Genomic DNA, 18,199 nt, shown 5'->3' with positions numbered 1-18,199 from the left:
CAGGTAACTCTCTTGTGGCTGTGATCACAAATCAGTGGTCAAAAATCCTCACATTTATAAAAAATCACGATAGCAAAAGTGGAGTCATTTTCTTTGCGTCTTCTCCTATTGACAGGAAGTGACGTTCAAGGGATCTGCATAATTTCCAAAAATTTTAAGCCAGGCATGGCAGAGATATTTATAAAACAATCTTCTCTTCCTTCATACTTTCTCCAAACGAGCCATTTGGAATTTGCCCCAATTGTAATGTTTTCCCTAGGTGGTCTGCGGAAATTTTTTGTGGACATGTTCCATAAATATCGACGTTAAAGATTTATTTTTTTGTGAAGAAATGTTTGAAATTAAGTTCATGAATCCAGATTGATCTCCATTACAATCCCCAAAGAGGGCACTTTAAGTTGATGATTCCTTCTATGTGTAGAAATCTTTATTTATAATTGAATCACTTGTTTTTAGTTATTTTTATATCTTTTTTTCCAAATAGTTCAAGACAGACCACTACAAATGAGCAATATTTTGCACTGTTATGCAATTTAATAAATCAGAAACTGATGACATAGTTCTCTATTTTATTTTTTTATCTCTTTTTTCCTACCAAAAATGCTTTGCTCTGATTAGGGGGTACTTAGATTTAAAGAATGTTCACAGGAGGTAAATCACTGAAAAAAGGTTGAGAACCACTGCCCTACAGGACTAAGGGTTCATTGTTTTAAAAATCATTGATTTTATGTCATTATTCATATAATGTTAAAATGTTACTGAAATATTCCTATAAAGTAGAACGAATATGTCACGATGGTAACCGTTTAATACTGGAATGGATTATTTCATTATTTTCAAAGAAAAAAAAAATGGTACAAGGATTACGAATAAATGTTTAATATTTACCAAGCATAGAACAGGGAAAAATGAAGCCAAGTAAATTATATTGAGGTGAGGAAGACAGAAACATCAGATAACCCTTCACATCTCCCAAGGGTGTTTGGAAATGTCACACCATCGTGCACAGCGGCGCTCTTTGACTCTCCTCATCTTTCATCTCCCTGCCCTTATTTCAACGTGCCATTTAGACACTTGACATCTCTGCAGGGGTCCCGGTGCGGCAGGGAGGACTGCCACACCGACCTTGTGCCCCTCAACTTGCCAACTAGCTCAGAGCACTGCAGGGAGCAAGTAGAGTGACGACGGCTGTGTGTGTGTACCCACTTGCTGCAATCACATTTCACTCCAATTGTGGGCAAAAGCATCAACTAAGCCACTGGGTTCCTTTTTCTCACCTCAGGAGTGCGGCGTTGCAAATGGCTTCCATGCTAATGAGCATGACAGGCTGTTGTGACACCAAAGCATCAGGTAGGAGTAAATGAGGCATTGGGGGTGTGTGAGTGACTATGGACACTATAGAACTGTGTGTGTGTTCGCTGCAAATTTGGATGAGAGTTTGCCATGTTGCAGGGAGCGGCAACAAGGGGAAAGTGCGGTGTCTGACTCTAAAGAGGAAAGTAGGGAAACAAGATGCCACACTGACACAGGAGACGGACGCCATCGGTGATTGTTTACATTGTTATCCAATTAACAGACCATAAGCATGGAGGCATCTGTCAACAAACAAAGCTGTTATTTTTTTTTCTCTGCCGCTCAGTGTAAGCCATATTCTTTCCTCTTGTGTCGCCACAGCCCCTCCGGCTGCCGTTTGTTTCTTGACCTGGCGTCAACAGCTTTCAAAATATTCAACTGAATACATCCCCCAAACAAAGGGGTGTCACCCCGTTATAACTTCGATATGATACCTTGAGTATTGACTGATATTTATATAGTGCTATTAAAAGGCATTTAATGACACTTTAGTAACTGTGATTAAAGTATTGATCATAATATTAAGCAACACAACATTTTTAAGTCGCCATTCCTAGTTCTATGATTATCATCTTATGTGTATCCATTTGTGGTGGCAACATAGTATACTTGCGGAGTTGATCGTTTACAAGTCATTTGATGTATTGACCTTCAAGTTTTGATTGATTTTCTTTTCCAGAAAACTCAAAACAACATACTGTTGCTATACAACTTTGGAGGTGCCACTGTATATTAATAAATCAAATCAATTAATTTGTCATCAAATCAACAATTGATTTTAAACTATACTGTAAAGTTCATAATAAATACAATCATTGGGTTTGTCACAAAGGACAAAACACTGAGGCGACACGGCACACCGCTCTGCATGACAGCAGAAAACTGAAAATAAACGCAGGGCCTTGATATGTCCGTTTCCTACAAAACTAAACGTGCAGCTGGAATAATGTGATTTTAAGAGGCCATTAACACCCCCTAGCATGTTAATGAAAACCGAATAACTTGTCCATTTTAAACTAGGGTTGTCAAGTATTTGGCCAATTACAAAAGCAATGGGAGACCACGGTTTACTGCTGGAAGCATTGACACACTCAGCATTAGGCCGAGAAAAATAAAAGAATAGTAGAACCTCAAAAGTGAAGACAGTGTTACACAGACTGGATGGGGGAAAAATGTAAACATGAAGGAATTGAATAGAGCAATCAAGATAGAGAAAAGTTGACATTAAAATGTATGCAATTAATAAGCCTAATATAGGAATGGGAGTAAGAGACGGACTGTATTTGAGACGGTAAAGATTGAGCACACTGAGACTAAGGGAGAGAAAGGATTTGGAGGCGGGTGAGCAGGGTGAGCACGGTCAAAGTTAAAATGCTAAGACAATTTTTAATAAAATGGGATCTGGGAGATACTGGCCGCAAACATTTAGATTTTTGACAAGGAAGTGTGTTCAATAGTCACATATAACTTATTTTGAAAGTACTAGCAAAGGAAGCCACTTTGGATGAATGAGACAACTTGGAAAATAAACCTGCTGAATGTTCCACTGAAATGTTTATACAAGATAAAAAAAAAAACAGAACCACACAACAGATGTAAAACCTATTATCTTGTAGTGCACAGCTTCTTTTGTGCTGCTGTTTATTTTTTCAACATCTCAGGTTTTGTATGAGAAGTGCGTTGGAAGACAGATTAGCAGAGGGTGAAAGTGTACAGTATCACACCGACAAAAAAATATATACATGTTTGACAGTGTTTGGCTGTCTGAGAAAGAATGGACGGACAGAGCTGAAGTCTAAACATGTTCGCTCTTAAATGAACATGGTAACAGCAGGAAAACTATTCAATGGTGAGATGAGAAATGAAACATTAGGCACATACACACGCCCCTTCTACAAACTTACAGGCAGCCGTAAAAAGGGTTAGTTCCCTGAGCACGGCTAAGCTCCATACAAATGATGCCAGTGTAAGGCCTGCTGTAGTGCCGATGAGATAAGCCACATGGACCAAATGCTGAAGAGGAGTCCAAAAAATGAAAGATGGGATGGGCACTGATTGGTGCAGCTTTAGGAAGGTGGCTTAAGAAAAAAAATAAGCATTTATATTTCTATGATGATTTACACCTAATTGTACAATTACCGGTATCTTACAAAAAAAAGATCAGACAAAAAAATGGTTAAACCATCGTATGCACTCTGTCAATAAGCCTACACATCAAAACATTCTTTAAGGATTTATTCTATACACCACAATTTGAATTTGTCTATTTTGACTAAAAAAGGGAAGTAAATATAATCATCACTAAATCAAAAACAGTCATTGATTGTGTGTGGATAAACATTTTATTTTATTGAGACATCTGCTAATGTCATTTTGAAGAGACAAATTGAATGTACTGTGTTAATGTCAGCCAGAAACCAATTAATTAAGTACACATGGAATCCCATATCAATAGTATAGCAAAAGCATAAGACATTAATTATGTTATTAGAGGTATTATTAGAGGTACAATTACATAGACTAGTAACTAAGGAAAACAAGTTAGTCGAGATGAAATTACGTAGCTTTAATATTTATTTCAATTACTTTTTCTTTTGTCCTGAAAATGATGTTTCTTTTACAATATTAACATTCAATGTGACATGCAATTATTTTTTTTGTTTTAAGATCAGTAAGCTATAATCAGTGAAGTATGGTGAGGTTTAACGTCTGGTAGGGCACTGGCTTATTTTTCAAACTTTGTTGAGCTCACAGGTTGCTTAATATGAGGATAACAGGAGACACATTTTATACATATTTTTTAAAATAAAACTGAAAACCTTTAAAATAGGGCTGAGCGATATATCGACTATACTCGATATATCGTGGGTTTGTCTCCGTGCGATATAGAAGAGAGATATAGACAGTTTGTTTTAAAATGTCTCTGACAATCTTGCACTTTTTGTTTTGAAATTACATGAATGTTTGTGTCACTGCTTAATAACTGTTCAATTTCAGTTTTGGTAAATTATTTGTATTTTCCCTCTCTGCATGAAAGTTTAAAATCACCATATATCAATGCAGTATGAACAAGAATGTCTTAATGCAGACACATAGAATCATCAAACTGGTGTGATTATATGCATCAAGTGTTAATTCAAGGCTAAGGAAAATTATCGAGTGTATCGTGACATGGCCTAAAAATATTGAGATAATAGTAAAAGGCCATAACAACTACAGAGTCAACTAGTGATGATGATGGACAACGTATCTAACGGGAATAATTTACTGATATAAAGTTGAATGCAGCTGAGATAGGCTTCATTGACCCCGAAAGGGACAAACGGTAGAAAATGGATGGGTGGTGCCAGCGAAGGGTAATTGAGGAAAGTTGTGAAATAAAGAGAGTTGGACTGCAGTTGCAGGATATGCACAATAAGTTGTGATAGAAACAATAAAAAAAAAATGGCATGCATTAGAAATTTTTATTATATCTATAATGCATAACCCATCTTTCAGGAAGGCAAGAAAGATTGAGGGGACCTGGCTGTACTATTGCTGGATCTCATAAATGCATAATCCCGCATAGGATGGCTCCCACATAAAATGGTTGATGTGGCACATGATGTTGCCCAGAAAGTGAAACATCATCGTGCAATATTACAGCAAGTTCAGACTGAGAGTTTCTTCAGGCAAAACAATAACCGATTCGCAACGATTAAAAGTGGGCATAATCATTGGCTGCCCTATCACTGTGACCTTGTTTGTGTTGGCAATTGACATGCTTGTCAAGTTGGCAGGACCCCCGAACTGCGGCCCGCTCAGCAAGACCTATATGGATGATCTCACAGTTACAACAACTGCTGTGCCAGCAGCCAGGTAGATCCTCGTAGGGTCAGTTCTCTGACTTCAAACCCAATTATATGAGCTACTTTGTCCTAAAGAAAGATAAAGTCACAGACAGATTCCGAGTCAGGCTTGGAGAAGACCAGATCAAATCATCTTGGTCTCTGGCACCACAGAGCAATTGCTCTTGCTGGAGCTTTCTATGGCTAGAGAGGACAGGATCGGGGATGAAGAGGGCAAAATATCTGGTGGAAGACTGCCGCAGAAACGGATGGAAGACCAGCTAAAAAGGTATGCTGTTTGGGATTTGCCGGATTTCCTTAGCAAGGCCTACAGAACCCTGGGCATCACAGATCAAGGTGGGAGGAAAGCCATGGGGGCAGCAGAGATGGCTTTGGCTGAAACGAGGATAAGAGTGGGGGCCATAAGCCAAGTGGCTTATGATCCCCACTTGAAGAGAAGAGCTTGAATAACTCTGGTCTAGTCATCTGTTCGATGTCACTGCGCCATTGATACCCGCTTTGCCGATGTCCTTGTAGCGGAAGGTGGGATATCCTATGAGCCGTGGTTGTGCAGTGAATCCACAATACAAAATTTCCCTTGAATACGAACATCATCCATTCTGCACACGTAGCCTGACCAGTGCGACCACCTCTGGCTGAGGATGGTAAACTTTGTTTGCGACGTGAGTATACAAAGTGGTGCCTGGGGGCAGCGCATGTAGAATATGTTCAGTTTGCATTCTTGTCTGAGTAAAATGTCCAGACCAAAAAGTACTCAAGACACAGAGTGCTAAATCATGGAAATGCCTCTGGTGTGGGCAGTGAGGGCCGCATCGTCTGCAACGAGCATCTCTGTGACAAGGATTCTGAGCACCTTCGTCTTTCCTCTGAGGCGGGCCAGGTTAAAGACGTTCCTGTCACTGCTGGTGTCAAGAAATGAGCGTTCTTCACACGGTGGATAGACATTATCCAGGAGGATGGAGAAGAACACACCGAATAGTTTCAAGGCCGGGACACACCTTTGCGTCACATTGCTCTTCAAAAGGAATCCAAGGATTTTCCATCATATTGGGTGGTGTCAGCCATGTCATAATTAAAAGATGTGATCATACTTGAGGGCATGGGTGGGGGAGCAGCCAATCCTGTAGAGGAGGTTGAAGAGGCTGGTTCGGCTGATTAAGTCGAATGCCTTAGTCAGGCCGATGAAGCCAAGAAACAAAGTGTGTCTGTTTACGACACTTCTACTGTAACATTACTTCGGCGAGTAATCAAGAGCCTGTTAAGGATGACTGTGGTCGCCATTTTTTTTTAGTGTTGAGAAGTGCGGAACACTTAGCTGTAGTCAGGCTCCATCTCTTCAATCTGCAACTGGAATCAGTCGTCGTTTTTTTATCACTCTTTCCAAAAAGGCAGCTTCACTCCACGGATGTGGTTCCATCGTGCAGTGGCACTAAAAATTGGGCCGTGCTTATTAATGGATTTGGTTAAATGTACGCGTTGTTCTGGTGTTGATGCTCTGGTGGAGTTTATGCGAGGGCAGCGATTTTGCTTGGAAAAATTGATATTATTGTGTCAAGAGACGCAGCTTGCTACTGACCAGGGATTGGTCAGGTGTCACAGTCAGCACTGTGGTAAGTTTGAGTGTCAAGCACATGTTTGCGTAGGGGTCTCTTGGTTATGAAAAAGTCCAGCTGGTGCCAATGTTGGGTCCTGGAGTGCCTCCTTAAAGGAGATGAATGTGTTAGTGATGCCATTATGGTAAGAGCAGAGCTCAAGCAACTGCTGCATGTTCTCATTGTGATTACCAATCCCAGCTGGGAGAGGTATCTGAGCCCACCCAGGTGTTGAAGTCTACAACAGAAAAAGGTTTTCTTTCCAGGAGTTTTATCTTATTTGAATGCATCTTTAGCCTTAGCTGTAAAACAAAGTGTGGAGGCATTGGCACTAAATCGAGGGTGATGGGTCTAATGCAGAGAATAATTTTGCCACACCTAGTGTGTGTGTGTGTGACTATCATTGGTAGTTTAACTTAAAGATGTGGAGACGTTGACATGATGCTGTAGTCTCACGGGAGCATACATGACGCGGGAAAAACAGTCAGTGACGCGGGAAAAACAGTCAATCGGATCACAACCTGTCAAACAATTCTGATTAATTCAAACATTTGTCAAAATTAAATGAAGGCAAAAATAAGCAAATAAAATATTAAAACATAAAAATCTGGAGGCACTCTAAGACTATATTGAAGAGTGCTTTGATCATGGGAAAGCCCTCTAAGAAGTCAAACCAAGTTAATATTTGGCTAACAATCTTAAAGCAAATAAAGAAAAAAGTTCTACACCAGGGGTGTCCGCACTTTTTCAGCAGGCAAGCTGCTTTTCAAAAGACCAAGTCAAGGTAATCTACCCCCTTTTCCACTTTCCGCCCGAATACAACTGGGAATAGGCTCCAACCCCCTCCCACAACCCCAAAATGGACAAGCGGTAGACAATCAATGGTTGTGTGTGTATATATATATATATATATATAAAAATATTTATATATTGTATTTTTATATATATTATATTTATATGATTATATATATATTTATCTATTTATACATATATACATACATATATACATACATGTATATATATATATATATATATATATATATATATATATGTATAAATATATATATATATATATAAATATATATATATATTTATGAAACAGTTGTTTTTGTCAACATGTTAAAAGTGTTTAATAAAAATACAAGCATGCTTAATCGTATCATATATTAATTGTATGCATGTTTGAAATAAACTCAAACCATAACCATAACATATAGATTCCTTTCTTTCATGGAGACAAGAATATAAGTTGGTGTATTACATGATTCTGATGACTTGCATTGATTGGAATAAGAGATGATTCACAGTAGTGCTGCTAGCTTTCACATTGTAGAATTTACATTGTGGAGGAGATAAGTCCTCCTTGCTGTCCAATGCCACATGAAATAGTTTGTTTATTGGCATCTTATTTGTCCAGCTTCCATAATTGATTTTAAACAATTTACAAGAAATATCATGACAGCAAACTCCGTGGCTTGTGTGTTAGCTTTCTGAGGTTCTTAATTTGTCAGCACAGGCAGGGTGGAGCAGCACTTTTACTGTGAAGACAGGAACTGTGTGGTCGGTCTTTAGGCTTTTGACGGCAGGTGCAGCACGACAGTGTTGAAATAAAAAAGTGTTTCTCGCCTTCCTGTCAGTCGTTTTTTATCTTCACACTGAGCTTGCAGCACCCAGCGTCATCTAACGAGATCCTCGGGTGTAGTGACTGTCAAGTGACGTCATAGTGGCGATTGAGGATCGCCAATTTTTAGGACTATTTTTTTAATGCATGGCTGACGATCGACTGACACACCCTCCGCAATTGACTGGTAGCTTGAGAACAACTTAATGGGCACCCCTGTTTTACACCATCCATTAAAGATTCAGCTGGGAACATTACACACGTTCCTAAGGAAATTATTTCTTTCTTTAGAGACTTTTACAAAAACTTACATTATATACGTCCCAGATTTACTAATTTCTTAATATATTGACACATTTCTTAATAATATAGACTTGCCTAAATTAAAAACAGGGCAGGTATCAAAATAAGATCTACTTATTTCAGCAACTGAAATTCATTATGCTATTCAACAGATGCCAAAGAATAAAGCACCAGGGCCTGATGGGTTCCACAAAACATTCTGGTCACTGCTGGCTCAAACATTTACAAAAATGGCTTAAGAGATTAAAGAAAACTGATTCCTTCCTCCTAACATGAATTGCTATAATCAGTCTCTTGCTGAAACCGATTAAAGACCCAACAACTTCCAACCAGTTACCGGCCAATCTCCTTGATTAATGTTGATCTTAAAATTATCTGCAAGTATTAGTTCAAAGATTAAAAAAAGTCACTCCACATACAGAACATATTGATCGAACAGGTTTTATCAAATGTAGACACTCATCCAACAATTTTCGCCGTCTACTCAATCTGATGGACTATTTCGTTATTCATAATCTAAAAAACTCTGTTGTTTAATTAAATGCTGAAAAAGCATTTGACGGAGAGATTAAAATGTTATTTTAGCTGCTCTACGGAAATTTGGATTCGGAGATTAATTTATAGTATAAATCAAAGTCCTATACAGTTTCCCACATCCTGGTCACTGCCGTCGTGTCCTTGGGCAAGAGACTTTACCCACCTGCTCCCAGTGCCACTTATACTGGTAGCTTACAGCTTTGAGTTTCTCGAGAAATGTGCACTATGAATGTAATTCACACAATTCAGATATTAACAGTGCTTAGAGCATGTGAATATAAAATAAAAAAAAACTACATCACTGTCAGATTCTTTTTTCCCTGTTAACTATTTGACCAGAGTTATGCTTTTCATATTCTTTTGTGCACAGCTATTTGTTTAAAACGTTTTGTAATATTTGCTATTAATTATAATTGAATGTCTGTGTCTGTATGCTCTACTGCAAATAAATGTATTCCTAAACTTTAGCAATTTAATGATTTACTATCTCAGGGCTCTGCATACAAATGATACAACAGGGAATGTATCTGCAATGAACCTAGGTATTTCAACAGTTTTACCAACTCTATAAATGTTACTTTATCATTAATATCTGCAGGAATAATAATAGAATCAAATTTTATACATATGCATCTTTCTTGTCTGATTCCACACATCTAGAAATTATGCAGTGGATCAGAGTATGGTTAAAAAAGACTCAGACTTTGAGCATTGTAACAGATGAGAGGTTCAAAAAGTTGATCTACCCATTTGAGCCCTCATATATTATGGCAAATAAAAAGGTACATTATCTTGGAATTTATGTTAAAGACATTTTTGGATTTTAGGCCCTCAAGGAGCCAGACATTTAAGGACAAAGAGACGGTCAAGAAAGCTGCTTTAGAAAGTTATTGTGGTCAGGTAACTGCTGATAAGTGGGGGTCAGTAAATATAACTCGCATACCTCGCCATGACAACAAAAACCTATGCATATCCGTTTCAAAAAGTTGCTCTGGAACCAAGATGCGCCATAAACTTTTGTTCCAAAATTAAAATCACTAACTTCCATTTTTAAAAGTACCGGTTGTTGTTATTGTCTCACCACATTCTTAATGCAGTGCAACTCAAATAGTCACTTTTTAATTCCAGACATCCGTATGACAGCATTATGAAAAATCAATGCACTATCGGTGCATTGATTTTTGACCAAAAATTGAAGAAACAATTGATATCATAATGTTTTCAGGTCTTCCGATGTCTAGCATTAACAATGCTAGACATAGGGATTATGGATTGAGATTATTTTCAATTTTGCCGTGTAGATTCATAAAGCATGATAACAATTACACCCATCCTGCCACCAATTTTAGTTTCGTGCATGAAGCAGCAGCAGTAGTACCACACAATGCTAACATTAACGTCCAACAACAATCTGTCTTGGGCAAAACAAAATACACCAAAGGACTTACTAGCATTACCACCTGCTTCTCCGTAGGCCATAAATATACAGTAATTGAGGTCATTGCAACTTTTGTTGGCACAGATTTACGCCGCACACCCCAAAAGGGACAAGCGGTAGAAAATGGTTTTGAGCAACACATTCAGGTAATAAAACATAATGGTCATGCATTGTATATATCAGACTGAAACTGTTTTTTTTTTTTGCCTTATATTTGTCACTGAGTCTCGTAGGATGGCTGCTGACTATGAAGACAGAATATTGCCAATTAAATATTTTGTTATTGAAAGTAAAACAAGCCATTGTACAAACATGGTATTTGTTATATAAGTTCTAATTAAAATATAAAACACAAACATAAAAAATTACTTTCTTTAAATATTTTTTGTAATATAATTTTTGCAATGACTATCTTCAGTCTTTTACATTTTTTTTTTTTTAAAGTTTTACAGGTTTTTATTATTCTCTTTTTTGAGTTTCATCTTACTGCCACTGTTGTCACGTCAGTCATTTTGGCCAGTGAGTGACATCACGTCTGGAAAAGTCTGGTGCCACGAAAAAGCTAAGTACTATTTTTCTATCTGCTTGTTTTTGTAGAGAAATGGGACTAAGGTTTATTAATAGGTTGCCCACTTTCTGTGGCAAACTGGGCTTGCCGCAATCGCTTTTTCCAGAAATATAGATTATTATTTGAGTCATTATTGACTAACTACACTAGAGCAAACTCAAACACAGGCACGTACAGTGTGTGTTTGCCCAGGTAAGGAGTCAGTTAAGCTAGAACTAACCAGCACCAGGCTGAAAAATTCCTGCACACATAGCATTTCTCGTAGAATATAATGAATAAAAATGGCTAATAATCTATTGCTAACTATGGATGCTGATGTGTCATCCATGTTGCTGCTACTTGATATTAGCCCTGCTTTCAATACCATTAATCATAACATTCAAAACATGTATATTAGACTTAGCATTTTCTTGGTTTAACTCTTAACTTCCTGACAGGATCCCCATAACAATGTGACCCTGGAGTATATTGAGGTCATGTGTGGAGTTCCACAGGGTTCGGTTCTTGGCCCTGCACTCTTCAGCATCTAAATGCTGCCGCTAAGTGACATTGATTGATTGATTGATTGATACTTTTATTAGTAGATTGCACAGTTCAGTACATATTCCGTACAATTGGCCACTAAATGGTAACACCCGAATAAGTTTTTCAACTTGTTTAAGTCAGGGTCCACGTTAATCAATTCATGGTAAATCATACGTAAATACGGTGTTAGCTTTGACTGTAATGCTGATGACACCCAACTCTACATGCCCCTAAAGCTGACCAACACGCCAGGCGTGTCTAAATGAAATTAAACAATGGATGTCAAGCAATGCTACGAAAACAGGTATGCTGATTATCGGTCCTGCCGGACACCGGCCCCTATTTAATAATAGTACCTTAACATTTGAACTACCATTACTATTACACAAAACAACTTGGTAAAGAATCTTGATTTCATCTTCAACTCAACTCTCATTAGAGTCACACATTAAGAGTGTTACTTATTTTGTCTCCGTAACATAGCTAAAATTCATCCCATTTTGTCTACCACCGACGCTGAGATTATTATTCATGCGTTCATTACGTCTCGTCTCGATTACTCTAACATAATATTTTCAGGTCTCCCTATGTTTAGCATTAAACAATTATAGTTGGTACAAAATGCGGCTGCTGTACTTTTGACAAGTACAAGAAAGTTTGATCTCATTACACCTATCCTGGCTCACCTGCACTGGCTTCCTGTGCCTTCAAATGCAACTTTAAGGTTTTACTACTTACAGTTATGTTCATAATAATAGCAGTTTGTTTAAAGAGGTGAGTAAACCTCAAAATTTTTCTAATAAATTGTATTTTCATTAACACAAATGCATTGGGGAGACTGCACATCCAAAACCAGCAATTTGGAAAAAACAAATTTAATTTGACAATATTTAAAAAAAAGTCAAATATAAAACAAAAAAATATCAGTGTTGACATCTTTCTTTACAAAACCCAAATGTACTGTATAAACTAAGAAAGGCTTGCAGATTCAACTTCCCCTCGAATTATTAATTACAATTTAGTTGCATAACCACGGTTTTTGAGAACTGCTTCACATCTGTGGCACATGGAGTCCACCAACTTCTGGCACCGGTCAACAGCTATTGCAGCCCAGGACAATTGTATTGCCTTCCACAATTCCTCTGCATTTTTTGGTTTCGCCTCATGAACAGCATTTTTTATGTCAGCCCACAAATCTTCAATGGGATTAAGGTCCGGGGATTGTGCTGGCCTCTCCATTACTTGAATTCTGTTTGTCTAGAACCATGATTTTGCTCGCTTGCTGGTGTGTTTGGGGTCATTGTCTTGTTGAAACATCCTTTTCAAGGGCATTTTCTCTTCAGCATACGGCAACATGACTTCTTCCAGTATTCTAATGTACTCAAACTGATCTGTGATCCCTGGTACGCGATGAATAGGACCAAAACTATAGTACGAGAAACATCCCCATATTATGATCCTTGCACCACAGTGCTTCACCGTCTTCACTGTGTACTGGGGCTTGAATTCAATGTTTGCAGGACGTCTGACAAACTGTCTGTGGCCCTCAGACCCAAAAAGAACAGTCTTACTCATCAGTCCACAAAATATTACACCATTCCTTTTTAGGCCAGTCAATGTGTTCTTTGGCAAATTGTAACCGCTTCAGCACACGTCTTTTTTTTAACAATGGGACTTTGCGGGGGCTTCTTGCTGGTAGCTTGGCTTCACATAGACATAGTCTGATTGTTACAGTACTCACAGGCCATCTTAGATCTTCTTTGATCCTCCTATAGCTGATCATTGGCTGAGCCTTTGCCATTTTGGCTATTCTCCCATTCATTCCAATAGTCGTTTTTCTTTTTCTTCCTCGCCTTTTTGGTTTTGGCTGACATTTTAAAGCGTTTGATATCATTTTAGCTGAAAAACATATCCTTTTCTCCACTTTTCTATACATTTTCCCCTATTTTATGAAATTCTGAATCAAAGAACGCTCTTCTTCTAAACAGTGTCTTAAACGACTCTTTCAAGGACAAAAGCACAGCCTGCATATGCAGCGTCAGTTGCCGTGATCCTTAAATAAGGGTGACTTATTTAACACCTTTTTTTTTAAATTGAACTACGCACTGCTATTTTTTTGAACACCCCCTTTTCAGTTAATGATTCTGTTTCACTGAATCAGCAGAATGCACGTCATGCCTGTTGGGTCTGTTGGTTTTCCATACCTTTACTAAAGCTTCTAGAAACTTACTTGCAGTGTAGAAGTTGAAATTATGACAAAAACATTGATTTATCTTGCTAGTGATGTTGGACTGCTATTATTTTGAACACAACAGTACATATAAAATACTAAACAGATCTAGCACCATCTTATCTTGCTGATTGTATTGTACCATATGTCCCGGCCAGAAATCTGTGTTCAAAGAACTCCGGCTTATTCATGATTGGGGCCCTGAGCCCCAAAAAAAGAGTGTTTGTTTTTGGGCTTCAGTACTCTGGAATGCCTGACCGGTAAAACAGTTAGAGATGCTATCTAAGTAGAAGCATTTAAGATTCAACTTAAAACTAATTTGTATACTCTAGCCTTTAAATAGTCGATTAGGGAAAATTGCCATGATACCTACTAGCCAGTCCAGTGAGCCATCAGTGTTAAGTTGTAACTACATTTTTGTAATATGCTACTGCCTGAAAAATATTACTGGAGAGCCATAACCTTGATAAAATATACATGTTTCACCTCTTCATGTTAACTACTGAAATAAATAAATGTACCTACAATTATTATGTATTGACACATACATAGAATTAAATGGCAATAAACCGGCAAAATTAAACAAAATGATTGCCAATGTTTGGCCTGTGTTGAGAGCTGAGGTCCTGTTAAAAAAAATTTATTGGCCTAAAAAGTGGTGATGATCCAAAATAAACTGTCACCTGAATACTTCACAAAAGTTTGAAAGCAGGCAGAGGAAGAAGAACATGACAAAATAAAGAGAGACAACGCAATGCTACACAGAAGCAGAGAACGGAAAACATGTCAGCAGTTGTGCAGCATTACTAACACAATAGTGCTCCATCATCTAATCCTGGCAGAGCAACAGTGAGAGCGTCTGGACAAGATGGAAGCTTTCTATGCTTCCTCTAATTTAATTACAACACTGATCTGCTGGATTAGAACAGGACCTGCGTTCACTGGCACTTCAACTTATCCACAAAACCCAACATTTCTTGCTTCTCTCCAATAATTTATAGTTTTCTTTTCAATATTTACACTTGTCTTCTCTGGTTATTTCCTTATCAGACAGCTTTCCCTAACAGCCATCCGGTTTTTTCAGGAACTTCATCTCTGATGCAGACACCTCTTTATCTCAGTCTTGAACACATTTACTCTTGTTTATAAATGGAAAACTGTGAATACTTTAAGTGGCAAAGTTGTGAGTGGGGCATGTGTTTGCTTGAAAATATTTGTGCATGTGTGACAAAATGAAGAGTGTGAGCTGAGTGTTAATATGTGCGCTTGCGTGAGATGTTTGTGCCATAACGGTCTCTGAGGGCTGCTGTGGCACACTGCCTGGGCAAGCCTATGCATGCATGCATTTCAATGCAAACACACCTCCTATCTTTATTAATGGAAATCTCAGTTTTGTTTCCAGCAGCATGGCTAATTAAACCAGCAGTTAAAACAGTGCTTGTTAACTTGCTACCATACAGCATGGCATACAAGCACTTTTCATGACTTGGTTGCAAGTGACAGCAGGCTGATGTCAGAAGAAAGACCATAGAGATTACTACTGTTATCTATTAAAAAAAATAAAATAAATAAATAAATAAAATACAATAAAAAATAAAAAGAGTTTACTACTGCTAGCGCGGACAGTATCTTTCCAGTCATATTGTACAGTATCACAACAGGCACATGAATTAATACGCGCTTAACAGTAGGTGGGCCTAGGTGGACAAATCAACAGTCCAAATTTCCTGTTAACAAAAGATTACAGTGCAATTCATGAACAATACACTTCTCTTAGAAAACGATACAACTCCCTGTTGAATAACCACCGTAGACAAGAACAAAGTAGTAGTTAATAAAACCGCAAAAAAGAACGGCACTCCTATACTGTAAAATGCCTTTGTTTGCAGTGAGTCCTAATTGACCTTGCTAACCTAGCTAACTAGCAGTTTGTTTTTTCCCCCCGTTCTATTTGTGGGGGATATCAAATAACAAAAATGTAAGGTTGAAGACAACCATATTATATCCACCTGGGCTTTCTCAAATTGTATACCATACTGTATAGCTAGATAGGTATACTGTATGCATCTTAAGACAACAGGTCAGCTCAAATGAAATGTTGTCATTTACAAAAAATCTCTTAATATTATTTACTATACCAATATTATTATTTATACTGATTTAATTTAACTGCCATGTGTGCGGGAAAAAGAGAGATAAAGAGTTATCACTAATATGTGAAAATAATTATTGAATCAATTTCAATATGCTGGAAATAATGTACAGCGGGATCTAGAGAATTTTTTTTGTTAAAATTTAAGTGGACATTATGATAAATGTAAAATGTGTGTGGCAATATGTGTTAAAATTACTTGCTATTGTGTGGCACTCATATCAATTGTAAACAGACCACAGATTATTTAAAATAGTTTTCATAAAAATACTAACTACACAACTCACATTTCTGCGAGGGAAGGTGGTAAGGAGCTTGAACTCGTCGAAAGGGTATCCCTTGGAAGCCACAAAGTCAAAGATCATCTGGAGCTTAGAGCCGCCTAGGAAGCGCCTCTCCAGAAACTCGCCACTGGGCGTGCGGATTCGCAACTTGCTGATCTGCTCTCCTGATTCCTCTTCGGGCTCCGGCGGTAGGGTTTGCGCCAATGATAAACGTATAGCCTGACAAGAAGAAAACAGTGTGGTCAGTACAGCACATTGTATTATGGAAAAGCCTTAACAAGAAGAATCTGGGCGCCCCTCACAAAAATGCCATCTATACTTTATGTACATGTGATTTCTTAATTTTATTTTTTTATTAATTTTTAGAAAAATGTAAAAATACTTTACATTGTCATAATGTGGTAAATTCAACATAGACTTTTGAGGACAAAATTAATTTTATTCCATTTTGGAATAAGGCTGTATCAAAACAAAACGAAGAACTATGAACACTTTCCAAAAGCACATTGACCTGATTACAGGCCATATAACAACCCGTACCGCCCATAAAAATCAAAGTAAACTGTGTGATTAATATATAACGATTGCAGCTGAGATAGGCCCCAGTGCCCCCCGCGACCCCAAAAGGGAATAAGCGGTAGAAAATGGATGGATATGGATATATATATATATATATATATATGTATATATATATAAAATATATATATATATGTTTTTTTTTGTTTGACAGCCCTAATATACATACAGTGTATATATATATATATATATATATATATATATATATATATATATATATACACACACACACGTATATATTTATATATATACATATACACACACATATATATATACACACATACATATATATTTATACACATATATACATACTAGGGTTGCGAATCTTTGGGTGTCCCACGATTCGATTCAATATCGATTCTTGGGGTCGCGATTCGATTATAAATCGACTTTTTTCGATTCAACGCAGTTCTCGATTCAAGAACGATATTTTTCGGATTCAAAATGATTCTGTATTCATTCAATACATAGGATTTCAGCGGGATCTACCTGAAATGCTAGCAGAGTAGTAGATTTTTTTAAAAAGGCTTTTATAACTGTAAATGACAATGTTTTATCAACTGTTTGCAGTAATGTACATTTGTTTTAACTATTAAATGAACCAAAAATATGACTTATTTTGTCTTTGTGAAAAAATTGGACACAATGTGTTGTCAAGCTTATGAGATGCGATGCAAGTGTAAGCCACTATTGTTCTTTTTTTTAATTTTTATAAATGTCCAATGGTAATATCAATGAGGGATTTTTAATCACTGCTATGCTGAAATTATAAGTAATATTGATACTGTTGTTGATAATATTCATTTTTGTTTCACTACTTTTGGTTTGTTCTGTGTCGTGTTTGTGTCTCCTCAGTTTATTGCAGTTCTGAGTGTTGCTGGGTCAGATTTGGTTTTGGAATTGAATTGCATTGTTATGGTATTGCTGTGTATTGTTTTGTTGGATTGATAAAAAAAATAAATAAATAAAAATCGCAAAGAAAATCGATTTTTTAAAAATGAGAATCGATTCTGAATCGCACAACGTGAGAATCGCGATTCAAATTTGAATCGATTTTTTCACACACCCCTGATAAATATATGTATTTACATCCATCCATCCATCCATTTTCTACCGCTTATTCCCTTTTGGGGTCGCGGGGGGCGCTGGCGCCTATCTCAGCTACAATCGGG

The 18,199-nt window shown here is 37.4% G+C and overlaps 1 protein-coding gene across 2 annotated transcripts in view; it reads right to left on the bottom strand.

The window, feature by feature from the left end:
* The window catches only part of faf1 (Fas (TNFRSF6) associated factor 1), a 269,960-nt gene that overhangs the window by 7,494 nt on the left and 244,267 nt on the right, over nt 1–18,199 (bottom strand). For both annotated transcript variants that reach the window (XM_061888509.1, XM_061888510.1), the window contains one exon: nt 16,455–16,670. In XM_061888509.1, the coding sequence (XP_061744493.1) occupies nt 16,455–16,670 (216 nt within the window). The remainder of the gene's footprint in view (nt 1–16,454; nt 16,671–18,199) is intronic.

Source organism: Nerophis ophidion, linkage group LG26 (assembly GCF_033978795.1).
Source record: "Nerophis ophidion isolate RoL-2023_Sa linkage group LG26, RoL_Noph_v1.0, whole genome shotgun sequence".
Lineage (NCBI taxonomy): Eukaryota > Metazoa > Chordata > Actinopteri > Syngnathiformes > Syngnathidae > Nerophis > Nerophis ophidion.
The sequence above is the reverse complement of the archived record's forward strand: the minus strand, read 5'-3'. Positions and strand labels throughout refer to the sequence as shown.